Source organism: Sitophilus oryzae, unplaced genomic scaffold (genome assembly GCF_002938485.1).
Source record: "Sitophilus oryzae breed Bouriz unplaced genomic scaffold, Soryzae_2.0 scaffold_1007_pilon_pilon, whole genome shotgun sequence".
Classification (NCBI taxonomy): Eukaryota; Metazoa; Arthropoda; class Insecta; order Coleoptera; family Curculionidae; genus Sitophilus; species Sitophilus oryzae.
In genome coordinates this window covers 228,631-256,384 of record NW_022145624.1, presented here as the reverse complement: position 1 = coordinate 256,384, position 27,754 = coordinate 228,631, and the positions used below count along the sequence as shown (strand labels likewise).

Below are 27,754 nucleotides of genomic sequence, written 5' to 3'. Positions count from 1 at the left end.
AGCTTGTAGAAGTAAAATAACTGTTATTTTTTCGACTATTTTGAAAAACGGTAAAGAGAAAATATGATTATTTTATCTACAGTTCTATCAGCCCTGATAAAAAATATTTGCACTCATATTTAAGACTGCCCTGTATATCTATAACTAGTTCAGCTTTAAATTTGATAATGCTTCAACTAAATAAAATCAAACAACCTTTGTTTTTAATCCTATAAATTCCTCTAATAGTTAAAATCACAACATTTTTGCGTGTAACTACACCACCGCAATCATTTCCCTAGACCCTTCAAAGGTTTCCATCCGTTGGTTGTGCCCAACTCCGCCCTGTTTCACAGACCCGCCCCCTTACAATTATCGTATAGCTTCCCTAAAATTGTTTTTAGACGTCATTTAAAGCATATTTACCCACAATTTCATCCAGTCTCTTGGTCTGAAAGTGATCAGCTTAATTTTAGTAAACCTTGTTGTGATTATGTGATAGAACATTAGTGTTTTATTTTTGTAAAAATTTATGTATTGTTGTAGTTGCAATGACAACTGTATCTACCACCAAAACAAATCAACCTTCGAGTCCGAGAGAGTTTTTTAAGAAACTCTATGGAGATTTAGAGAAAAATGACTTGGAAAAGTCTTCAGAAAAGTCTGAAAAAAGTATAGACGAAAAAAATGACCTGGGATGTCCAGGGAATCACGGGAATGGTTCTAAAAGTACTAGGGAAGAGTTGGTGGTTCCTGTACCGATTCTGGCAACTTCTTTCCCGTTTTTGTTGCCTCCTGAGTCGCATCTAGCAGCTGCGGCGGCGGGACTTTCAGCTTTCTGTAAGTACTTCTGTTTTTTTTTATATTCTTTCAAATATAAAAAATCGCAACTTATGTCAAATTTCAAAGAATTTTCATTTCATATTTGGTTTAGTGTTCACTAAAAATACAACTGGTAAACGAACGTCTTGTTTATTTTATGCTTTTTGGATTTTACATTAAACTGTATACAGGGTTGTTCACCACATACGACACGAAGTATTGTAGATAAACGCAGATAGAAATTGCAGTAAAAATTTTAAGACTTCATTTCAAATTCCAAAGGTATCAAAGTTTTTAATACTAAATATTTACTGAAGTTTATTTATTGATCAGATATTGTGTTGCAATAATAAACAAAATAATATCTTATACAGAGATAACTACTAGCCTCTTTACTAGCTATAAACGGCAATAACTTGTTTAATTTAAATGGAACACCCTGTATATTTTTCGAGAATCAGATGCACAGTTTAATTGTCAATCGAATTGTATTATACTTTGAATTGTAATTTTAAAAAAATTATACTTAAACCATTAAATTCTACGTAAAAAGGTGCTTTGGAAATGTTTTCATAAAAATACTAAATTTTCCATAGCAAAAAAGTTACAGCGATTTGTTAAAAATGCATATTTTTGAAAAACACCCCGTAACTCCGAAACGGTAACAGATATCGATATACGGTTTTCACCATCATGTTTTTGACAAAAATTGAGCACCAGACATATTAGTTTTTGTCTATCTCCTATAGAAAAGGGTGTTTCCATTTAAAAGTGTCGAATTTGACCCACCCTGTACAGGTGGTAAAAATAATAATATAGCAAGCCCATTTGTTTACAAAAAGAAAACGTTTTAAAAATCTCTGTAAAAGAGTATACCAATTAAATATACCACCATTATTTACGCCCAAAAATTAGATAATTACATAGTTAATTGTTTTAATTAAGAAATTATTATAAATTAATGTGGATTTGACTCAGAAATCAATATAATAATAAGTTATGAAAATGAATGTCTCTGTTTTTATAAATAAGCATTGGTCAGAAAAATTAAATAAATTTTATAAGGTGTTATTTTTTACCACACTGTGTAATACACAACCAAAATTCAGTTTTTTATATTTGAAGCAATTATTTATTAATCAATCTAAACAGTCAATTAATCTAGTTTGAATACTGGGATCATATTAATTGGTCCTCTTTAACAAAAAGTATTTAAACAATTTTTAAATAAAATAAGCGAACTATATCGACAATATTAGTATCTGTACTCTTTGAAAATTTGGTACATCTTTTAAAATAATATAAAATGTCAATATTTCATAGGTGTAGTGATAAATGAGGTCTAAATTATAAAAATATGTATTTTCTACGAAAACTTGAAGAGTTAGGTAAAAGATGGTATAATACAATTTGATAGACAATTAAATTGTGCATCTGAATCGCGTAAAATATACAGGGTGTTCCATTTAAATTAAACAAGTTATTACCGTTTAAAGCTTGTAATTATTTAATATAAATTTTTGGACACTCTGTATAAGGTAGTATAATTTTTATTATTGCATAACAATATCTGATCAATAAATAATTCATCATCATGATCATTAAATATTTAGTATTAAAAACTTTGATACCCTTGAAGAAATGAAGCCTTAAATTTTTTACTGCAATTTCACAAAATTGAAAATATTTCAAAAACGGTAAGGTTTAAGTGTTATAAACCTAATCGAATTTACCTTTATTTCAATCGTATAGAATCTAAAAATAAAATAATATACAGGGTGTTCCATTTAAAAAAAAACTATAATATTTTTTACTTAGTTGGGACACTCTGTATGTTGAAAAATTCTTTTTAAATTGTAGCTCTAATAGTCCTTCAACAAACCCAAAACGATTTGTAAAAATCTAATCGTTTAGCTACAATACTCCGTGTCGTATGTGGTAGTGAACAACTCTGTAGAAAAAGCAAATTTTTTTATGAAAAATACATTTTTTCAAAATGTCAATAACAAAAAAGTTTTTCCGCTTGTAAAAACAATCCGGGGATAATTTATATATTATAATAAATACGGATTTTTCTGAACGCTGTTTCTTGGGGTCACCCTGTATAAGAAAACCTAGCAGCCTAGTACGTTATGAGAATGAGGGGAGGATAATAATATGTGTGTAAGTAAAAATCAGGGAAATTATCGTATTAAGGCTGGAATTACAGCCGATTTACCTTATAAATGATCAACTTATGAAACCGATAGCGTGTGAACGGGGCCTATGGGTGCAGAAAGGATACCATATGGCACCATGGTAGAGATTCTCTAGCAAAAACGGAAGTTTTACCTTGACACATGGTCGCGATTTTAATTGAAACAATAAATATCTCAAATTTCTGCAAATTTATGATTAATATCACCTATTGAAATAGTGAAAAACTATACATTTCCGTAATGTTTTACGTAAAAAATGTCTCTTGGTAAAAATCGCTACGAGCAACCGTTCTCAAGATATTTAGAATGGAAATAGTCAATATATGTCATTATTGACAAAAAATAAACACGTCGAGTAGAGGTAATTATTTGACTGAAATAATAAATTTGAGAAATTTTTAATCATACATTTTTCTGCGAATAAATAATGATGATAAAACAATTTCTGTTGAACTTTTTCTTCTTCTTCTAGTGCGAATCCATTAATGGATGTTTGCGACAACATGTTCCATCGCTTCTCTATTCCTGGCTGTATTTATTAACGACTGTACATCGTGTAGGCTTGTCCACTGTCTAACATTCCTCAGCCAAGACATTTTCTTCCTTCCGATACCCCTCCGGCCTTCGATCTTATTAAGATCGTTTCGCCATTATGCGGTTTTTTTCTTCTTAACCAATTCAAACAATTCGCGCTGTTTGTTGACACGTCTCAGAACTTCCTCATTTGTTAACCTAGCCGTCCAAGGTATCTTCAGAATTCTGCGATATAGCCACATCTCGAAAGCCTCTAGTTTATTAATGGCAGCTGCCTTCAATGTTCAACCTTCCATACCATAAAGGCGCACCGACCACACGTAACACTTTACGAATCTTAATCTGAGGTTAAGGTCAAAATCAGAACAGACAAGTACTTTTCGGAACCTCAAGAATGCCTGCCGAGCTTGTTCGATGCGACATTTAATTTCCTTGTCTGATGTCCAATCTTCGGAGAGCCAGATGCCCAAGTACTTAAATTTATCTACCTTCTCTATGGGCCTTGTATTAAATGTTATAATGGAGTTTTTAATATCATAAATTTAGTTTTTGTCATACGCTCCCAAAAACAGCTATTTTACGGACTCATTTCAGTCCGTAAAATGTTTCTTTTTCGGCCTAGGCCGTAAAGGTCGTCATGGCAACCTTTATGGACTAAAATGTCTAAATTCGTTATTTGGTTGTTTTATTTTGTCATTCGAAATTTGTCACAAAATCACATAAAATCCTTAAGTGACTGACATACTGATTAATCACGATCCTGTTCAAACCACTCATCGTAAGAAGCTCAATTTTGGCTATCCTGGTTTTAGATAGGTGGTATTGGTATGGCCCACTTTATATATTAACAAAACCCCTGTTTTTATTTTATTTTGTATTAAATAAAATTCAATAAACATTACTATACACATGGCAACGTTGCCTATCCCGGAAACGATAACAACTACAATTCGCAATACAAAATATTATTATGATGCGATTAGCTCCTCACAGATGGAAGCCTCCGTGATTTCGAGGGGGTTCGGGGGAGAAGGGGGACGGGACTGCGCCCCAGAAGAGCGGAGGGGGTGGGATTTGTCACATGTTTTGTCGACAAAAGCCTGCCCCCTTTTTGGTCTGTCTTCCCTGTTTTACATTGAACGAATTTGATGATGGACAATAGAGGATATCAAAATATCGGATACAGAGGAGTTATTATTTGTATATATTATAGTGATATATACAGTGTGACCCACTCAAGACCGGGCATCCTCCATAAAATCTGTGTTTATAGTCCGATTTTGATGATTTTTTTTTTCAAATATAAAGTTTCAAAAAATGTACTTTAGGGCTCAATGTCATATTATTTCATAAAAAACAAGGCCTACTTAATAAAGTTTTTGTGGTGAAAAATTTGCAAAATCATATTAGCGATTTTTAAAAAAATTTGAGTACACCCCTACATTCGGCATCCCCCAAAACAGTTCTGTACCAAATTTCGTTTAAAAATATTAATTATTAATAATTCTGCAGTTAAATTTAAATAATTCCCCTATTTTGCCAATTATCAAATAACTAGCTTGAAAACAATCCACGACAACGAGTTTTATTACAAACAATGATAAAAAATACTACAAGCAACACAATAACCGAATAATAAGTTAAAGATATTCAAATAATTCTAGTTGCTTCTACCAGCCCTCCATTCAGTTCAATACATTTGTCGCATCTTTTCTTAGATTAACAGTTACATTCCTAAGCTGCTGTGGTGTAATATTTGCAGAAGCCTCTGTAATTTTAATACGTAATTCATCTACAGATTGAGGTCTAGACTTGTAAACTTGTTTATTTTTAAGAAACCCCAAAGAAAGAAATCAAGGGGTGTTAGGTCCGGGATCTCGGTGGCCACCAATTAGCGGGCTATTTCGACCTATCCACTTATTTTCAAAATTTTCATTTAACCATTCCCTGACAACTGCCGCGTTATGCACAGGTGATCCGTCCAATTGAAATTTTAAATTCAAACGGGTTTGGCATGGTAAATTATGTATTGCATCCCAAAAGTCATTAATCAGAAAATTCAAAAACGTTGGACTATTCAAATTTCTCTCAAAAAAATATGGACCAATGATTCTATCATCAAGTATGCCACACCACACATTTAATTTCTGAGAATACTGTCTTCTTGTATTGATCACCCATTCAGGGTTTTCGACTGCCCAGAATCGCGAATTTTGAGAGGATACTACTCCGTTTGTACTAAATGTTGCCTCATCACTAAATAAAATTTCTTTTAAGAAATTTCTATTATTTAAATACTCTGCTTGAGCCCATAAGCAGAATTCTAATCGTCTAACATCATCTCCGTTTTCCAAAGTGTGTAAAATCTTTGGTTTAAAGGGTTTAACTTTATTAGTTCGCAAACATCTCCTAATATTTTCCCTTGGTATATCCAAATCAACACTGGCGCCTCTAATGCTTGCACGAGGATTGTTACGAAAATATTCTAATATTTCCTCATTCCGCCTATTTATTCGATGTTCCGGCCTTCTGTTTTTTAGTAAGTATTTTGACACACAACCAGTTTCATTAAAAACTCTATTTATTCGTTGAACCGTGCTTCTACTTACTGCAGGTCTGTCGGGATGTCTGTTGTTAAATTCTCTGGCAGCTTCTCCTGCTTGAAGATAGTTATCACCCACTAAACGAATAATTTCAATTTTATCCCTAATATTTAATTGTTCCATAATGCAAATAATATTTCTTGATACAACACTTTTCTGCGTGCTATTAAATTAATATTCAATTCTACGCTGCAAGAATTGACAGCTAATAAAACCCATTGTTGTGGATTGTTTTTTTCAAGGGTTACGTGATAACTCATCGTTAAATTGGCAAAAATAGGGAATTATTTAATTTAACTGCAGAATTATTAATAATTAATATTTTTAAACGAAATTTGTACAGAACTGTTTTGGGGATGCCGAATGGGGGGTGTACTCAAATTTTTTGAAAAAATCGCTAATATGATTTTGCAAATTTTTCACCACAAAAACTTTATTAAGTAGGCCTTGTTTTTTGTGAAATAACATGACATTGAGCCCTAAAGTACATTTTTTGAAACTTTATATTTGAAAAAAAAAATCATCAAAATCGGACTATAAACACAGATTTTATGGAGGGTGCCCGGTTTTGAGTGGGTCACACTGTATATTTATTTCCTTGATCTATAAGAATTTTTTGACATTGACAGAATTCATCATTGACAAAAAATTAACATGTCGAGTAAGATAGTAGTTTACATTCTTTGATAGATTTTTATTGATAGAATTTTTATTTTAACGTCATATTTTTTGCCGTTTTAAAATGTTAAAGAAGCACAAAATTTATTTAGTTCAATGCTACGGAAAGGGTGATAATAGTTAGCGGAAAATTTGATACTTTCACAACAGAAAAAATATGACCTTAATCAAAATTAATAATAACCATCTACCATCTATCAAATAATAAAATCAAAGTTATATTACCATAGAAACGACTTTTGATTTTTGAGGACTTTTTAGGAAAAAATTCAACCATAATAATTTATCCATATACCGGGTGGTCCGAACTGTATTCCGGACAGCATATTCTGCAGATAACAATAAGTAAAAAGGTTCGTATAAATGTATGTCTTAAAATGCTTAGTTTCGGAGATACAGGGTGTAGAAATTTTATTTTTATTTCGATTTTTTCCAAATAATTTCTGAAGTAACGTCAATATTTGGATGAAAATTGGTGTCTGCGGGTTTTTTGACATGGGAAATTTGATTTTGAGGTCAATATTACTCCTATTTGTAGGGGGCGCCACCTACATGTGTTTTAAATGTTTTGAAGAGTAATAACTTTTTGTCCGTACCTGTATAAAACTATTGAGTGAAAAAATATACATTTCCCTGACTTTTTATGTAAAAAATGTCTCTTGGTAAAAATCGCTACGAGCAACCGTTCTCAAGATATTTAGAATGGAAATAGTCAATACAAGTCATTATTGACAAAAAATAAACACGTTGAGTAGATAGTTATTTGACTGAAATAATAAATTTGGGAAATTTTTATTTTTTTACATTAATCATTAATGTTTCTACCAAAAAATGGCGATAAAACAATTTTTGTTGAACTTTTGGCACAAAAACATTTCAAATTTATGATAACTATTTAATCAACATGTTTAATTTATGTCAATGATGACAGGTATTGTGTCAATAATTTCGGTTCCAAATATCTCGAAAACCATTACTCGTAGCAATATTTACCAAGAGACTTTTTTTACGTAAAAAACGTCGCAAATGTATATTTTTTACTCAGTAGTTTAATACAGGTACGGACAAAAAGTTATTACTGTTCAAACTTTTTTTTTCTTCCAATTTTCTTCCAAATATGGACGTTAGTTCAGAAATTATTTGGAAGGAATGTATCTGTATCTCCGAAACTAAGCATTTTAGGACATACGGACTTTTTTACTCATTTTTATCTGCACAATATGTTGCCGAAGTTTCCGGAATACAGTTCGGGCCACCCTGTATAAAGAGCAGTCACGATTGTCTGTAAAATATGTTGAACCAAAAAAATTGTCAAGACTACCATTGGGAAAAATGATAATTTATTTTTTTTTGTTGAGAAGGAAATCTGTTTTATATAATAATTATTAGAGAAATGTCTACAGGAAATTTAGACGTGGCAATGTTGCCAAAGGCTTATTTCGGGACAAATACCCGACAATGGAGGTGTGAAAATTCGTGATTTTCGCGACGATGTTCGACAATAAGCCGTCTTTTGTCCGCGCCTAAGCAGACGGAAAGTTGCGACGGGACTCTGGGAACAAGTGCCATTGTTCCGTCTTGCGGGACAGTATACACCGCCGCTGTTATTGATATTACCGATATTCCTTTTAAAAAAAAAGTAAAAATTCTACTCGTATTAAAATATACTGTCTTAAAATTTAGACTTATTTCAGTTACACTGAATTTTAACTAGTTTTGATATAGTCAGAATCAACAGGTCTAGACGATCTAAAGAGTCGTATAATTTTTTTAGTAGCCAGACGTCGTAGGAAAGAAGGTAGACCCAGACGTCAAAGAACAACTTTCAGTTCAGAACAAACCTTGAGACTGGAGATCGAATATCAGAGATCAGAATACATCAGTAGGGGTAGAAGATGTGAGCTCGCTGACGAGTTACGTCTCTCCGAGACTCAGATCAAAATTTGGTTCCAAAACAGACGAGCCAAAGACAAACGTATAGAAAAAGCTCATATGGATCACCATTACAGGTATCTATGACGTTTATTTTTCTTACTATTTCAAAGCTACTGTTGTTAGTTTGACAGATTTTTTTTAATAACTTTATTACCTTAAAATTTTATGACATTTTTGTTTTGGATCCCGATTTGGGTTTACCAATATTTCCTATGTATAGTCGCTGTGTAGAAAGTTTTGCAAACGTGTAGGGTCTGCTTTATTTAATATGTCCGATAAAAAATGTTCCAATTGTAGTGTAGTACTGTAGTAGTTTGGCACATTCAGCAAGAGCAAATTAGAAGATGTATTTTATTTAAGTAAAAAATTGCTAAATTCAAAATTGACAAAACCTAGTAAGAAAAAGTCCAATATCGTCGTTGCTGTCGAAGATAAGTTTTATAAAAAAAATATTGCGTGGTTTATAAAGGTGCATATCCTGAGAATATTTTGTTGTATACAGGTTGTCCCAAAAAAAAGTGATAAAGTTTTAAGCTTTTTTAAAACTGTAACCTCTATTTTTCTGTACAGAATTGAATTAATCATATAGTACACTATTTTTATTTAAAGCAATAAAATTGCTTTAAATAAAAATCGGGGAAGGGAAATTCACATTATCTTGTACAGGGTATTTTTATGGCTTTACCAACATCGCACTATTTAAAATACTCTCGTTTTATTTAAACGCAACACTCCGTATATTATTTTTTTAGATGCAGAATTAAACAATCGACATTTTTCGTATTTAAAGTTTTAAAAAATTCTTATTGTTAAGCTCATTTATATCACAATTATTAGTACTCCATATCCTGTCAACAACTTCATTTTTTTGATCTCCCTGAAATTTAGCTGTGCATTTTCCGAACACCCTATATAGTCCTTACCCTATCACTTCTAATAACCCTCAAATATATCCTTATCCCCGCAAGATCTAACGTCTTTGTTAAAACGCAAAATAAAAAGAATGATCTCCTCTCTCACAGCAGCCTAATTATTTTTATTATTACTTCGTCCGCGATCATCATCTCCTGCCTGATAACATTCTGTCGTGCCAACCGACCATTAAATGGACGTTTAAAGAGCTTATTTAACCATTTAAGCCCCTTAGAGGGGGCCCTCGGTGGACCTAGGCAAATAAAAACACGTAAGGTCGCGTTTTGTTCGAATGGGGTACGTCGTTTTTTTTCTTCGCGCTGTTATCGCGATCAAAATCGTCTTAATTATTGTTGTTTTGGCCGAGAAAATACCTATTACACGTGTTCAAAGTGTTATTGGAGTTTTTTTAGCTTTTTTTGTCAATTAGATATTAGATCAAATAAAGGACACCCTATACCTGTGCGTATACGTTAAAAAAATAGGAAATTGCCTCAGTAATGAGGCTTGGTTGAAAGAAAATTCCGCGTGATCAATACTGCTTTGAAATTAGATTACATAAAGGACACCCTACACTAATGTGGTACACTAATTGGTCTGTTATTCGTCCAGTATTTTTTTTTGGTTCTTATCTTGACAAAAACGTCTTGGCTGAAAAAAAAACCTTTTACACGTGTTCAAAGTGTTATTCTACTTTTTTTAGTTTGTATTTGCAAATTATATCAAATAAAGGACACCCCATACGTTAAAACATAGGAAATTCCGTCGGTAATGATGCTTGATTCAAAGCCAATTCCATATGATTCCAAACCACATAATACCTTGAAATTAGACTAAATAAAGGACATCCTACACTATGATATAGTGTTATGATGAATGAATGTTTTGAATGTTACCAAAGATTAATTTTTTGATACCACAGAGTAGTGTTATTACATAATTATTCTTGCACTGTAGAACGTAGAATTAACAAGACGTTATACAAGAGCAACAACAAAATTATTGCATGATTGCATGTGCCAGTTTAGCAGTTTTTCAAGATTTTTTACTCAGTAGATACTCATGATACAAAGAAAACAAGGTATGATCGCTAGCGGCCCCAATTTCGTTAAGTTTGCGCATACCACCTGTGACGTCATACGCCATACAAAAAAATATCCATATTGTGCAATTGCCACTAATAAAAAAAGACTTAAAATAGGGAAGAATTAGGACATAACCCTAAAAGTTATGTCAAATCATCGTGCTTGACATTTGAAAAATTATTTTGACATTTATTGTGTCATCTGTTTGACGATTTGAAATTGGCGCGCGGAACTTGCCGACCAATGGTGCCGTTTATCACCTGTGACGTAGTGACCAACCTGCGCAATATCATACCTTGTATTCTTTGTATCATGGTAGATACCTACCATGAAGAGTATTTTGGTTTTAGGAAACTAATGGGTTCATTTCAATCAACCCTGTGCCAAATATGCTCAGAAGGACCTTGTTATCATTTGCCTTCTATAATGAGCCGTGAAATTTCTTCTCAAAATCCTACAGAGTCAGAAGCAGTTATTTTTAATAGTTTAGAAAATAAAGATGATCACGTTGTATCATAAACTTGAGAGTCAAGAGTTATTGACTTGGTTTAGAGAGTTGGTATCAACATCATAACAATATACAAGTTGTTTTAAGTGAAAGAAGCCATAAGAATACCATGTTCTTTAGTTGTTACTCGAAAAAAATATTGTTCTCTATTTCAAACTATGGTTTTAAAATGTTGGACAGGAAAAACTGTAAAAATATCTTAATAATAAGACCTGGTTGCCAATTAAGTATCGATTTTTGGATATAAAGAGTGCTTAAGAAACATAAAGACAGATAAAAACTACTTCAAAATGTTCCATTTGAAGTAGCTGAGAAAAAATGCATCTAGTTTTGACTCACCCTGTATGTAGAGTGATATTTAAATCATACATAGTATCATGAACTTTGTGAAGAATACTGTACTGTGACTGTTAATATACAGACTATATAATATTTTCAGTTAAAAAAAAATAATTAATTTTATGGTATTAGAATTTTGAAATTTTAAAAATTGAAGAAAATTTTAACAAAAAGTGATTATTCGAAAATGCCTCGGTATAAAGTTTATGATAATACGGTATTTTTAGAAGAAAAAATTCCTGACATTGAATAAAAAATATACAGCTGTATATTTAAAAAAGCTGCAAGATAAGTTTAAATAACCTTGTATATTAAAAAAAAATCTTTTTAAAATTTTGTTTTGGCGAAATCAACTTATTCCAAGCTACCATAGCTTCACTTAGAGACTTTATATCAAATTAATATTGATTTAATCAGTCTCTATAAAACATATTTCACTGTATAAACCTTGTACTGTGGTAATATTGTCTGTAATCTTTGTATATATTATGTTTTTCTTTTCATTTCCATTGATTTTATTTCAAATAAAAGCCGTAGTTTTAGGTCTATTGCGTTTTGATTATTGTGTTCCCCCCTTTCTTATATAAATATACCTAACTCTAAATTAAAAAACATCTCCCCATTCTTTATACAGAGTTTTTCAATTGAGAGTTCTTTTTCAACACGAATGAATTCGAATAATAGAAGAACATAGAGCTGAAGAAAACCACTCAGCAGTTGTAAGAATAAATATTAAAAACCCTAGTTTTATACAGGGTGATTCTATAACTTGGAGTAAATTCAATAAAATAAATAAATATCAAAGATATATTATTCATTATTTCAACTCATTTTTTAAATTTAGAACACTTATGTAACCTTTATTATTTGAAGTAGTTGAAGTTGTTGGCATTTTAATATGATACAATATAGAGACAATACAATGGTACAATAAAACCAAACCAAACCAATCCAGAGTTATTAATATTCAAATAAAAACAGATCCCCCACCACTTTATTTTGGTAGATAGGGAAAAACGGCTCTAACAAAAAATATTCAAAATTTACTGAAGATTATGAAGCTGTTACTTATAGTACACCTTATCTAGTCAAAATTGTGTAAAAACTCCATTTTCTTATTTTTTTGTTGCAGTTGTGCCCCCTAGCGGTCGTTCTACAAACTTGAAAATAATTTCCAGCAATTTCCCATAGTCTCTTTAGTTATAATTTTTTTTTTCTGCAGCGGCTACGGCTAATACTTTCCGAGATACAGCCGAGAGCTATTCTTAGTGGGACACCCTGTACACTTTGAGAAAAACCATAGAAAAAATTAGGGTTGTTACTTTTAATTGTTACATCAAAAATTCGTTTTTTTTTGTCTCAGAATATTTCTGAAAAAAATACCTTTTATTTACTGAACTTATTCAAAGTTAGAGAATCACCGTGTATATACCGGGTGTGAAAATATTTTTAATAAGAACTCTTATTATTTTTTTATATAAATTTATAATAAAAAAAAGTTTCAAACGCGAAAACAGAAGTTTTCAGGACTAAGGTAGGTCTCTAAAAGGAAAAAAAAATGAAATAAAATAACTTTGTTTATAAAAATATTTTTATTAAAAATTCATCACAGGAACAAATATCACAGTCGGTTTTATATCTTATATATACAGTGCTGGTTTCCATTTTTTTTTTAGTACTTATTTAATATGTTCTTCAAGGCAGGGGTGTCTCAAGCCCAAAAACCTAAACAGAAATAAAAAAATTAATCAGAAAAAACAGTAATTTCAAAGAATATTTCAATAATATACAGTAATACGCTCCTGGAATTCGAAATATCACACATCTAAATCACAATATTATTTGTGCAATCAAAAATAACTTAGTGTACTGTCCTGTCTACTTCAGATAATTTTTTTTTGTTTATACACTGACCTAGCATGAAAATAAATCCTGAATTAACTGAAAATGTTGTAGTCGTTCTGATTATTCAAAATTAAAAAAAACGGTGTCATGGGAGCCTGTGAAAGCTAAATTAAAGGTAGCCTGTGAAAGTAAAGGGTGTCAAATCGACAGAAACGTTACTGTTATTCGATTTAAATGTTAAGATTTAACAAGTTTTTAGTACAAGTTCTTTCATTGATGATCGTTTCAAAGACCACCGTGACACCGTTTTTTTTTGATAGTTTAGTATACATCAAAATCCAAAGTTCTGTGTTATCAATGACAAAATATCTAAGCTTCCAATACAAAATATTTTCTATATTGAATTTTTGTGATTTTAGAGAAAAAATTATCTGTCAAATGCCATTATTGACTGAATCAGAACAACTACCGCCTACCTAACATAGAAAAATATCAAACTATACATACCTAGCCTTAAGAAAATCATTTTCTTCGCTTATTCTAACTTTTTTAAAAGCTTTTTTTAACTCTAATCTCTACCTTTTTTGACTTGTTCCTGAGCTAAAAATCTCACTAACTGTTTCATTCTTTTTCTGAGAACTATCCTAGCTGTCTCTATATCCCTCGTTTTTTTTTTGAAAAAATAAAAATAACGTTAAAAAAATCAATGATACTATCAAATTTCCTGTATTATTTGTCCTTTAATCAAAAACCTTACAAAAAATCTCAAATTAAAATCGTTTCACAATCTATTTTAAAATTACCTATGCCTATCACCTAGCCTAGCCTAAAAAAACAATGAAATAATTTTTTTTGCAAAGTCCTTCCTATCTTGTCTCTGCCTATTTATAATATTAGTAATTTTTTTTATCATTTTATCTCAAAATCAAAATAAATAGTACACAGTCATTAAAATACTTAAAATTAATACTAAGGTTTTATCTTTCAAGTTTTCCCATCCTAGATATAAATGCAATTTTTGTTATTAAAATATACATTGAACATAATTTTTCTTATATTGCCACTTCTGACATTTTTAATCTTTCAGGATGCGGAAAACCAAAAAGATTATGTTAATCTATATTAAAGATCTATTAAATATTATCTCTATAAGACCCTGAAAAAAATGTTAATTTACTTTTAGTTATTTATTGCACAAAAATTAAATGCAAATAATCAATAAAACCTTTTTATTTATAATAAATAAGTTTATTAAATTTTTTTCTAGGGTCTCAAGCTTGCAAAAATTAATAAAAATCATTAAAACCAGCTTTTTTGATTCAATTTCATTGTCAGAAAATACATCACTGTCTATTTGGCAGTGCTTCATTGCCCTGTAGTCGAAAAACGTTAATATAGACAATGTCCCAAAATAAAAACGTTATTTAGCAACAAGCAAACAACAGAAAACGCATTACAAAAGTGTATGGAAAAGTATGGATTCTCATTCGACACAGAATTGAACTTACACACATTATGGAGTGATTTAGAATCTTCTACCTCCTGATTGGTTGCCTTGGTTGTAGCCACCTCCGTACCCCCCGGAATCTGTAAAGAAAGTAAAAAGACTACTGTGACACCCTTTTTTTTTATAATATGGTATATAACAGAACTAGAATCCCCTTAGTTATCATCAAATTGCAAGAAAAAAAATTGTAAATTTATATTTTGTGAATGTTTGATAATTATAGGATGCCCACAACAGCTAGAGTTGTCTAGGTAGTTCATAGTCTAAGACTATGACCAAAAATATCATAAAATAATAAGAAAAAATTGTAAAATTGCATTTTGTGACTGTATATGTTGGCTAGAGGAAGACTATGACCAAAGGATGTAATAAAATCATAAGAACAAATTATAAATTAGCATTTTGTGACTTAATATTAATTTAATATTAACTACAGGATGCCCACAATAAGTACTAGGTGTCTAATTAATTTATAGTCTAAGGAGACCACCAAAAATTTAATAAAATCATAAGAAAAAGTTTAAATTGCAAATGTAATGTTAGCTACAGGTTGCCCACCATAGCTAGAGTTATCTAGGTAGTTCATAGTCTAAGGCTATGACCAAAAATGTCTTAAAATTATAAGAAAAATTTTAAATTTGCATTTTGGGACTGTATCTGTCAGCTACAGGATGCTTTTATTAAGTAGAGGCATCTAGGTGGTTCATAGTCTAAGAATTCAACCAAAAACACTTACTGTAAGGAGCTGGTCTTTGTTGTTGATAATTATTCCTCACTACACCACCTCCATAGCCTTGTTGATAGTTATTTCCAAAATTTCCTGGCTGGGGACCACCACCACCTTGCATCTGTCCACCCCCCCACCCTTGATTAGGACCTGATTGATTACTCCACTGATTGGATTGGTCCCACGGACTTCCACTGTTACTCCAAGGTCCCTGATTGCCTCCTTGTTGCCAGTTGCCACCTCCTTGATTCCAGTTATCCTGTGGAGCCCAGGCATTTTGTGGACCTCCGTAACCTCCGGGAGGTCCGCCGCGGTTCCCTCTCATCGGACCACCACCTCCTCTTGGTCCTCCACGAGGAGTACCACCTCCTTGCTGTATTTCGTTCCTCGAAAGAGCCTTTTTGACATCAACACGCTTTCCTTTGATGATATGGTTACCATATAAAACTACCTTGTCGACGGGGTCGTAGTCTTCGAACTCTATAAACGCGAAACCTCGCTTTTTTTTCGTTTCTTTGTCCATGACCATGGTGCATGAAAGTATGGTGCCGAACGTCTTGAAGTACTCCTTCAGATCGTCTTCTTCAACGTCGTCCTTGAGGGCCCCGACGAAAAGTTTCTTTACGGTGGCTCCTGTCTCGGGACGACCGATATCTTGGCGTGGAACCGCTCTTTTAGGTTCAACAACCCTCCCGTCAACTCTGTGAGGTCTGGCAGCCTGTGCATCATCAACCATATGCGCTTTGGCGTAGGTGATGAAGCCGAAGCCTCTGCTTCTTCTGGTAATGTTGTCCTTCATTACAACGACGTCCACGATTTCGCCCCATTGTTCGAAATGGGACTTGAGTGAATCGTCGGTTGTGTGGAAGTCCAGGCCTCCAATAAACAGCTTTCTGTACTGTTCTCCTTCCAGTTTGTCGGCCTGAAAAGACGACACGGATTGTATTTACGTAAAATTAATAGCAGGAACGGTAATTTCAGCGTTTTATCATCTAAAAGGGATCGATGACACCAATAGATGACTTGTCAGAAATTGATTTAATTAAAGTATACTTCGAAACTGTATTTTGTTTGATTACAATAAACGAAAATACTTACGTTGTTATCGCTCTTCATTTTGCGCTTGATATTTGCTTTATATTAGTTATAATTATTTAAAATTACAGTTAAAAGCCGACAAAAATAAAGTAAATAATAAAATGGTTGACGATGATGACGCCAACTTCAGGATTACCAACTGTAATGAATGAAGCATCATTCATTGCCAACTGTATTAATAAAATTAATTATTTTAATTTTGTTTGTTTTATTTTTGTATTTTTCATATTATTCAATTTTTCTAATTATCTGGTAATCAGATTATAATTTCTGTAACATAGATTTGATTAAATTTAGCTGTAATAATTTAACTATAGATAAATTAAAATTGGTGTATATCTGGTTGCATAATGTTGGGAAAATAAATTATCAAAACAAAAAATTGCTCTATGGAATTTTATGAATATTTGTCAGTTTTTTTTTTCTGGAAGTTGAATAAAAGAGAAATTAATTATGTAAAAGTATATTAATTAAAGATAATAGAAAGAAAATATTAATCCAAGTTAATAGACTTTATAAAATATATTATTAATCATGTAAGTATGCGGTAAAAAAAAGTTCATGTTTAAAAGCAAAGAATCATTTAGAACATTGGGCCTGTTTAATTTTTATGGCATGAAAACTATTATATAAAATTTAAAGAAATAATCAAGTTTATATATTACACAATTGATTTAATACTAAATTGTTTATCGTAAAAGAAATGTAGAGAAAATTTCGCTGTGTGTGAGCAACAAATCATGAAATATTTTACATTATATTAAAGGATTTCTTTACGGGATATATGACACTATAAATTTTAAAATGTATTTATTAATATAACTCTTATATTGTTTATGTTTTAGGGGTTTCCACATGGATATACAGTATTTCTGAGAACCTGCTTAAGAAATTATAGAATTAAATATGTGATCCTTTTTTCTCAATGAAGAATCTCATCAAGTCGAAGCAAGAACGAGTCAAAAGCATTGTGTAATGGATAGAAATTTGCCATCATTATGATTAAAGAGATATCTATGTGAGTGATATCTCTATGATCTTTCTACTGGCCAGCATTAAATCCTTTGTAAAATGGGTTAAATATTAACTCCAGATGATGGCCTGATATACAGAGAATTGAAGCTCTTTTTATGTATGTAACCCAGAGACATGTAGAACAATCAAGATAACAATGTAGAAGAATCAACTGGTGAAGGGATATTGAAATGGGGGTAAGTACAAGCCTTACTACAAAAAACACAGCATATTTCAAAATGCATAATGTTCTTTTAAAGCCACATAGAAAATATTGACATAATGTACCCAATGCGTAAACAAAATGCACATTTTATCACTCACAATCTCATAGTTTCTCATAAAAGATTAGAATGGACCGATCAAAAAGAAATTAGATATAAGAATCTTTAAACATGATAGATTTTTTTGTTTACAGCAAAAATCATAGATTTAATTTTTTTGTAGAGTTTATCAAACCTTAACAAAACATTTCAGGCTATTATGAATATTTTTACTGTGTGTAGCGGCGTTGGATGGGGTGGTACATCCACCTTTATGTATATTTCGGTTTGATTTAATTTATTTTTTTTAAATTTTGAAAACACCACACATTAAAATCACTATAACAAGCGTATTTTTAACACTAAACCCTTCAAATTATCAGTTTCTTACTTGTATTTCATCAATCCATCATAATTAAACTTTCAACATTTTAATTCAGCTCAAAAAGGCACTTGTTTTGAATTTGCAAAATTTAAGAAAAAAAAAATTGTTTATATTGGAAACAAAGCGCGGGTAAATGGTTACAGCGCCATTTCGCCCTCGTGGAGTTTTTCGGAACTATACGCGCTTGTGGCGCCACTCAGCGAGTGATAGCCAAAACTTATTTATTAATGTTCCCTGCAATTTGTTGGTTCGTGGCGACACCTATCGACTAGAACGCTAATGTTTAGCAGTTTTATTACCGATTTCTGTAACGAATATGTTGCAGCATCTATTAATTATTAACCGAACTTCTAATATTAATTTAATTAATTTCTAGAATCCTGTAATTTTTTGTATCCAAAAAGTGTTGAATTAGCGCCATCTCTATGTGAAATTTTACACTGTATTTTAGTTTTTTTCCAAAGAAATTACATTTTTAAACGTTTTTAGTTAAATTTTAACTTGAATTAATTAAAAAGCGTATAAATAATGTGGGCTTTGTTTAAGAAAGGAGCTGGTTTTTCTTTAGAAGGTATGCCAATATTACCGATTCTAAGAGACAATGGAAATATTGTATGGTATAGTTGTTCGAAAGACATGGGCCTGAAATTGGGTATTATATATTTCCCGAGCTTTATTTATAGATACTATTTTAATTTTGATATTAGTGGAATAAGAATAGTACGGTATACTACACTATACACTTGAATTTGCGCCATGTACTAAAGAAAAGGGAAGATTTGAAGGTATTTGATGACGAGAAGCAAGAAGATGTTGAGCCTATAGTTGAAAAAAAATGTCCTAAATGTTGATAATAATAAAATGTTTTCTGCTACAGTTCAACATAAGTTGCCTGATGAAGGGGGCAGACAGTGTCTTAACTTGTACAAAATGTAAATACAAGGAACGTGAAAATTTTTAAGACGACTGCTTTTTTATATACTTCTTTGCATCTTTTTGGGGTGATAAATATGAATCCCTTAAATATAACAAAATGGTATTCCAATGAAATTACCTAGTTGTAATGCAGAATTTTCTTTATTAATCTCATACATAACTACAGTCAAGTTCTATTTCATTTATTTTCTATGCCATGTTTTCTTATTTTTACAATAATTAATAATGATATATGAATATCCCACCTTTATCTGACTTATTGGTGAAAAATTATCCCCTTTATAATGTTTTATGACACTAACATGTTTAAAATGTATTTATTAATATAACTCATATATTGTTTGTGTTTTAGGGATTTCTACATGGATATACAGTATTTATGAGAGCCTGCCTAACAAATTACAGAATTAAATATGCAGTCCTTTCTTCTCAATGAAGAATCTCTTCATGTACAAGCATGAACAAGTCAAAAGCATTGTGGAATAGACAGAAATTTGCCATTGTCATGATTAAAGTGATATCTATGTGAGTGATGGGAACAGTTTGAAGGCCCTTTGAATACCTATTAGCTCGTAGTATACGAAAAAACAGTAAATCTTAAAGTAAGTACATCGTTTTATAATATAATCAATATTCTCTTAATTTTTTGTGATATAACTAGGCAAGCAGAGCATTAAAAATAATTGTGTATTTTTATAGAAACTAAAAACTCACTAGAAAGACGATTTCTATAAAGAAATATTTCCATAACACATTTATATTAATATCTAGTATATAGATGTATCTTAGTTAATTTAAAAAATACTTCTAATAATTGTTTATGCTTTGATATACTTGTATATGCGTAAAATATCAATACTATAAATTTTAATTGATTTAAAAGGATTAATTTGTTAAAATAACTTATGTATTATTGACATTTACCATAGGTCAAGCAAGAGAGCACACAGTTTCACTGCAGCAATCTCACAGTGTCCAGGACTTGATGAAATAGGAAGAAAATATGATTTTACCAAGATTCAGACATATATATGAGTCCAGTAAATCCAGCATACATGTTGGTAATAAAATAGAATTTAATGAAACGTGTTAATTTATATACAGGGTGTTTCAAAACAAATGCGAAAAACTTCAGGGGGTGATTCCTTGTTCAAAATAAAGGGTAGTTTGCTTTATAAACGTTGGGTCAAAAGTCAACCATTAGGGAGATATTGCGGTACAAAGATGGCGGAAAAATAATGTTTTTATTTTTTATCTTGAAAACGAAAAGAGATAGACTAATAAAATTTTATGGAAGCATTACTGTTATGAAAACACACTTTCTGGTAATTTTTTCATTTTTTTTAAATGAGTGGAAGGGATTGAAATAAACTGTCCCTATCATTCTTGTTAACGAAATTTAAAGAAAAATCTTCTCAAACGCACGCAAAAAAATTAATTTGGATAGCTTAGTTTGTTTAGAAACTTTTTTATCTCTTGTATTTTTTTGATAAAACTCACCGATTTGAAATTAAAAAATAAAATGTAAAGCATTACATGTCAGGACAAAAAACATTTTTAGATTAAGAATCTAGTGATAATAACGATAATAATAATCATCTAGATAATAACTTATTGCAGTAGAGTAATGTCAAATAAAATAATACCGTATGATCGAATAAAAACGGCGTCAGCGATGGCTATGAAATGAAGATCGCTGTCATTTTATATGTAAATTTATATAGGAAATGCCATCGATCGTCATTTCCAAGCCAACTGGACGCCGTTTTTATTCGATCATACGGTATTAGGAACATCCTAAAAAGTAACAACGGCCGACAAGATTTTTTCCTAAAAAAAATTACAGCAGCCCACTAGATTCTTGATCAGAAAATGTTTTTTGTCCTGACATGTAATGCTTTACATTTTATTTTTTAATTTCAAATCGGTGAGTTTTATCAAAAAAATACAAGAGATAAAAAAGTTTCTAAAGAAACTAAACTATCCAAATTATTTTTTTTGCATGTGTTTGATAAGATTTTTCTTTAAATTTCGTTAACAAGAATGATAGGGGTTCTATTATGATAGGGGTTTATTTCAACCCCTTCCACTCATTTTAAAAAAGTGAAGAAATTACCAGAAAATGTGTTTTCATAACAGTAATGCTTCCATAAAATTTCATTAGTCTATCTCTTTCCGTTTTCAAGATAAAAAACAAAAACATTATTTTTCCGCCATCTTTGTACCGCGATACCTCCCTAATGGTTGACTTTTGACCCAACGTTTATGAAGCAAACTACCCTTTATTTTGAACAAGGGATCGCCCCCGAAGATTTTCGCATTTATTTTGAAACACCCTGTATATGGCGTTTAAAGATTTTAAATTATCAGCTGATTTACTACTATAATCTTTAGGGGTTCTAATCTTTGAAAAAAAAATAATTAAGAATCAAAATATCGATTATTTTAGGTCATACAATAATAAATATATCTGTTTTTCCTAGAAGATTGTATGGTAATGAAGCCAGAAGCTACCAAAATTAGGTATATAAGACAGTACTACATATTTGGGTACTTTATTATTGATTTTGACAGATTAATATATAAGTTTATACATGGTAAGATCAATTTAAAGTAACCAATATTTTAACTAGATTTATTTGCAATTCCAGAAGTGGTATTTTGAATTTAAGACTATTTTATTTGTACTAATTAGCTCAGATGTTATTTTAAATACGTTTTAGAAAATGGCGAATGCGCTAGGGGAGGTTACATTAAAAATGTGTTTCTTAATAAAGTGGGCCCTACACGATCAGTATTATTGTGAGTATTTCCAAAAACTTATATTAATATTGACCGTGTGAGGACAAAAATACTGATGGGACTATGGCAGTCCTGAGAGTATTTTGGGATACTGACAGTATCCAATACTGTCAATAATACTGAGCGTGTGAGGCCGGCTTAAATTATATACAGTTTTGTCAGTTTGTAATATTATCAGGCCATCTTGTGATGTAAAAAATGTGTTCAAAGTTACAAATCCTTTTCTTTTTAATTAATTTTCTATAATTTTTTGTTTTAAGACTGTTTTAAAAAATGGCGAATGCGCTAGGAAATGTTACATTAAAAATGTGTTTCTTAATAAAGCGGGCCTCACACGATCAGTATTATTGTGAATATTTCCAAAATCTATCAGTAATATTGACCGTGTGAGGGCAAAAATACTTATGGGACTGCCAGTATACTGATATACTATGGCAATCCTTAAAGTATTTTGGGATACTGACAGTATCCAATACTGTCAATAATACTGAGCGTGTGAGGCCGGCTTAAATTATATACAGTTTTGTCAGTTTGTAATATTATCAGGCCATCTTGTGATATAAAAAATGTGTTCAAAGTTACAAATCCTTTTTTTTAATTAATTTTCTATAAATTTTTGTTTTAAGACTGTTTAAAAAAATGGCGAATGCGCTAGGAGATGTTACATTAAAAATGTGTTTCTTAATAAAGTGGGCCCTACACGATCAGTATTATTGTGAGTATTTCCAAAAATTTTTATTAATATTGACCGTGCGAGGACAAAAATACTGATGGGACTGTCAGTATACTGATATACTTTGGCAATCCTGAAAGTATTTTGGGATACTGACAGTATACAATACTGTCAATAATACTGATCGTGTGAGGCCGGCTTAAATTATATACAGTTTTGTCAGTTTTTAATATTATCAGGCTATCTTGTGATGTAAAAAATTTGTTCAAAGTTACACATCATTTTTTTAAATTAATTTTCAATAAATTTTTAGCACTGTTTTAGAAAGTGGCGAATGCGCTGGGAAATGTTACATTAAAAATGTGTTTCTTAATAAAGTGGACCCTACACAATCAGTATTATTGTGAGTATTTCCAAAAACTGTCAGTAATATTGACCGTGTGAGGGCAAAAATACTGTCTTTTTAGTACCAAATATTCCTTAGCGAGGTACATAAGAATCTTGCTGAAATATATTGGAAATGTCACAATATAATGCAACATCATAAATTATATTTGTGTACTAAAATCACAAAATTAGAAAAAAATTGTTATACGTATACATATTTATAGTAGATTGATTTTTTCTGTCATTTAACTATCGATGGTATTTTCCATATAAATTTACATATAAAATGAAATAAATCTTCATTTCATAGCCATCGCTATCGCCGTTTTTTTTTCGATCATATTCTACCATACAACCAAAAAAAAAACAGCATCGTAGAGGGCCCGGAAATAAAGAATTCTATAATTTTACATGTTGTAAAATTATTTGGGGAATGTCATCGATCGTCGTTTCCAAGCCAACTTGACGCTGTTTTTATATCGTACGATACCACGATCTAGTAAAGAAAAAGGCATCAAGATTGGCCTGGAAATTATTTTATGGCTGCTATCATTTTATATGTAAATTATATTGTAAATGTCATCGATCGTGATTTCTCAGCCAACTCGACGCTGTTTTTTTATCATACGGTACTGTACTATCGAAAAAAATGGTAAAGGAATCATAGTTAGCCTGGAAATGATGATTGCTGTCTTATATGTAAATTATATTGTAAATGTCATCGGCGATCGCCATTTCTTAGCCAACTTGACGCTGTTTTTTTTTAATATGGTAGCATACGATAAAATAAACAGCTCGGGGTTGAATATCTGTCATTTTGTATGCAAAATTATATGGTAAATATCATCGATCGTCATTTCCAAGCCAACTTGACGTTATTTTTTATATCACACAGTACCATAACAATGAAAAGAAATGCCATCAGAATCGACCTGGAATGACCATTGCTATAATTTTGTATGTACATTTTATTGTTAATGTCATTGATCGTCATTTCTTAGCCAACTTGACGCCGTTTTTTTATGTACGGTACCACACTATCGAAAAAAGTAATATACATAGTTGATCTGGAAATGATCGCTTTTACTTTACACGTAAAATTATTTGACTAATGTTCAAGCCAACTTGACGCTGTTTTTTTATTGTACATACGATAAAAAAATCAGCTGCAGAATAGTCTTGCAAATGAAGATCTCTGTCATTTTAAATATAAAATTATTTGTTAATGTCATTGATCTTCATAGTCCGCTACTTCCAAGCCAACTTGACGCTGTTTTTTTTTTCATATGGCACCCGACGATCGAAAAAAGACAATACCATCAAAATTGGCCTAGAAATGACTATTTCTGTAATTTTATAAGTAAATTATATTGTAAATGTCATCGATCGTCATTTCTTAGTCAACTCGACGCTGTTTTTTTTATTGTACAGTACCACACGATCAAAAAAAAAGTCTAAATGCTAATCGCTTTTATTTTATATGTAACATTATATGGGTAAATATCATAGGTTGTCATTTCCAAGCCAACTCGACGCTGTTTTTTTGTACGGTCCATACGATAAAAAGCAGCTGCAGAATTGTCTTTGAAATGAGAATCGTTCTGTTTTTGAATGTAAAATTATATGGTAATATCATTGATTGTCATAGACCGCCATTTCCAAGCCAACTTGACGCTTTTTTATTGCACGATAGAAGAATGAATAGTGTTCGTCAGGAAATGATGATCAGAACTGGTTGGGAATTGAGTCTCGTTATCGTTGTATATGTAAATTTATACGATGGCTTATCATTTCCAAGCCAACTTGGCGCTGTTTTTTTATCATAAGGCAGGATCGAAAAAAGCGGCTGCAGAGTTGCCTCAGAAATGAAGATCGCGGTCATGTTATATGTAAATTTATATATTAAATATTATAGATCGTTATTTCCAAGCCAACTTGACGCTGTTTTTTTTCATCATACGGTAGTGTCGGTCAAAACAGCGTCAAAATTGGTTTGGAATTGAGGATCGCTGTCATTTTATATGTAAATTTTTATGGTGAATATTATGGATTGTCATTTCCAAGCCAACTTGACGCTATTTTTTCGATCTCTACCGTATCTACTTTGATTACTATAGTTTAGTGTTTATAATGACTTGAAATAACTACTATCTGTTGTTTGTAACTATACTATATGAAAACGGCGTCAGAGATGGCTTGGAAATAAAGATCGCTGTTATTTTGTATGTAAAAATATAGGGAATGTTATCGATCGTAATTTCCAAGCCCACTGAACGTCCTTTTTTCGACAAAATTGATTTATGTAATTAATTTTGTATTGTATGATCGAACAAAAGGCTTGGAAATTACGATCAATGACATTCCCTAAATTTTTACATACAAAATAACAGCGATCTTTATTTCCAAGCCATCTCTGATGCCGGTTTTTATCTTAGGATTAATAAAATGATGATGCTGAACTAATATAATTTTTCTGTTCTTTTTTAGTGTAGAAGTCTCCATCCACATCTCCATGATCCAGGTCCACTACGTGCAACTTTTATTAAACCTTTTGTATATTGTATTTATTTTATTTTTGTATCTTGTATATTATAAATAAATCGAATTAGTTAAATACTTGGTATTTTATTTCCCTTGCTAGTGAAAGTCTGTTACAAAATGGCATAAGAAAACAATTACTAAAGAATATTAATTTTTAGATCTTCAAAATAATAATAAATGCCTTTAAATCCTTACCTCTTCACCCTTATGTGATCCTGATAGAAATCGGTGATTTTTGACAGTTAAAAATGTTGGTGCAATTTTGATTAAAAAGACGAAATTTTGGAGATTTGTATCAGGAGAACATAAAGAGTAAGGAGGTAAAAATAAATAAAATAATTTCTTGGCAAAATGGTGAATGCAACGCCTGCTCCTGGTATCGAAAAATACCTCCTCGCACTCATATGTTCCTGATACAAATTCAATTTTTCTCCGCTTTTGACGAAACCGACCAAAAATAATTTCGACCTGGCAAAAATTGGAGTACTCGACCAACGAGTTAGAATGAGTTAGATTTTTTCGAAAAACGGCCATAACTTCTAAACTATAAGGGCTAGAGAGGAACGGAGGGCGGCATTCGATTCGCCTTTCAACCCTCTATAAGGGTGCATAATTAGGGCGCGATCGGAGACAAAAAAAAATTTTGGGCAAAAATGAAGGAAGGTTAACCCCTTACCTCATTTGTCGCGAAAAAATTTTTTTGTTTCCGATCGCGCCCTCGTTTTGCGCCCTTATAGAGGGTTGAATTGCCTATCGAAAGCCGCCCTCCGTTCCTCTCTAGCCCTTATAGTTTCCGAGATATTAAGGGTTGAAGTTTGGAAACGAGTTCGAAGTCTTAGAGATAGCAGAAATATCGTTGAAAAATGCTTTATTTACGTGCGGTACTAAATTTGCTCCTTACCTCTTCAAACTTATGCGATCCTGATAGAAATCGCCGATTTTGGACGAGTTTTAAATATTTTTGTTCGATTTTGGTCAAAAGTTGAATTTTCTCGGATTTATATCAGGAGCACATAAGAGCGAGGAGGTATAGACTTAAAATTTTTCGTTCTATTTTTGTCAAAAAGTTGAAATATCAGAGACTTGTATCAGGAGTGCATAAGAGCGAGGAGGTAAATACTATCTCTACACACTTGCGTTCCTGATAGAAATAAGTGATATTTGACCAGTTTCAAAATAATTTCTGCAATTTTTGTTAAGGAGGTAAATACTATCTCTTCGCACTTATGTGTTCCTGATAGAAATCCGTGATTTTTGAAAAGGTTTAAAAATGTTTGTACAATTTTTGTTACAAGCTGAAAGATCAGGACTTTGTATCAGGGGTACATAAGAGCGAGGAGGTATATACTTAATCTTAGATTACGTGAGTAATCCATTCAATAAAACTCAATTTATAATTAATTATTTCTTTATTTCACCATATTTGACTCATTCAAATGATATTCAAAATAGGTATATAAGAATAAAACAAAGTAACAAGTACAGAATAGGGTCGAACTATGAATATAAATATTATCAACGGTTGATGCTTGGTGTAAGATGTCTATTTGCAGAGCAGAATATTATGGCCCTTGGTGGTACCCCTATTGGAAGTTCTAAATCTGCAAAAAAATATAAATTAGTAAGTAATTAATATAATTATTGAACATAATTATAGCTAAGAAAAACAACGTCAAGTTGGCTTGGAAATGACGATCCATAACATTCACCATATAAATTTACATGTAAAAATATAGCGACCCTCAATTCCAAACCAATTCCAACGCCGTTTTCTTTTGATCGAATGGTACTAGCGTATGATAAAAAAAACAGCGTCAAGTTGGCTTGGAAATGACGATCTATAACATTTACCATATAATTTTACATATATGACTGCGATCTTCATTTCCGAAGCAATTCTGCAGCCGTTTTTTCGATCCTATGGTACTATCGTATGATAAAAAAACAGCGTCAAGTTGGCTTGGAAATGATAATCAATAACTT

At 31.5% G+C, this 27,754-nt stretch overlaps 2 protein-coding genes across 8 annotated transcripts; one reads left to right on the top strand and one right to left on the bottom strand.

Annotated features, from left to right (window-relative positions):
* Window positions 1–416: 416 nt before the first annotated feature.
* Window positions 417–25,839, top strand: LOC115891162 (homeobox protein rough-like). Of its 6 annotated transcripts, none has more exons than XR_004051779.1 (6): window positions 417–819; window positions 8,589–8,823; window positions 17,616–17,981; window positions 19,721–19,970; window positions 20,298–20,429; window positions 25,718–25,839. XR_004051779.1 is itself a non-coding variant. In XM_030911601.1 (3 exons), exons 1-3 carry the CDS (start codon window positions 531–533, stop codon window positions 11,263–11,265), a joined length of 693 nt encoding a protein of 230 aa, XP_030767461.1. In that variant the 5' UTR covers window positions 417–530; the 3' UTR covers window positions 11,266–12,113. The 6 variants fall into 6 exon arrangements, 1 of the variants encoding a protein (XP_030767461.1); XR_004051784.1 differs by having other exon boundaries at window positions 20,298–20,425; window positions 25,718–25,796; XR_004051788.1 differs by having other exon boundaries at window positions 25,723–25,796.
* LOC115891018 (heterogeneous nuclear ribonucleoprotein 87F) lies at window positions 13,177–16,920 on the bottom strand. 2 transcript variants are annotated; one of them, XM_030911494.1, is made up of 4 exons: window positions 16,771–16,920; window positions 15,682–16,594; window positions 14,947–15,025; window positions 13,177–13,318 (listed from the first exon to the last, which is right to left on the bottom strand). In XM_030911494.1, exons 1-3 carry the CDS (start codon window positions 16,786–16,788, stop codon window positions 14,964–14,966), a joined length of 993 nt encoding a protein of 330 aa, XP_030767354.1. In that variant the 5' UTR covers window positions 16,789–16,920; the 3' UTR covers window positions 13,177–13,318; window positions 14,947–14,963. The 2 variants fall into 2 exon arrangements, with proteins under 2 accessions (XP_030767354.1, XP_030767308.1); XM_030911448.1 differs by lacking the exon at window positions 13,177–13,318 and having other exon boundaries at window positions 14,149–15,025.
* Window positions 25,840–27,754: the final 1,915 nt, after the last annotated feature.

Bases quoted from the DNA above. Each gene is read 5' to 3' on its own strand.
- LOC115891018 (XM_030911494.1), bottom strand. The intron at 15,026-15,681 runs GTAAGTGTTTTT...CTTTCTTTACAG, and splicing joins ACAAAGACCAGCTCCTTACA to ATTCCGGGGGGTACGGAGGT.
- LOC115891162 (XM_030911601.1), top strand. From the start codon at position 531: ATGACAACTGTATCTACCACCAAAACAAATCAACCTTCGAGTCCGAGA. The intron at 820-8,588 runs GTAAGTACTTCT...TAATTTTTTTAG, and splicing joins GGCGGGACTTTCAGCTTTCT to TAGCCAGACGTCGTAGGAAA. The intron at 8,824-11,096 runs GTATCTATGACG...TTTTGGTTTTAG, and splicing joins CATATGGATCACCATTACAG to GAAACTAATGGGTTCATTTC.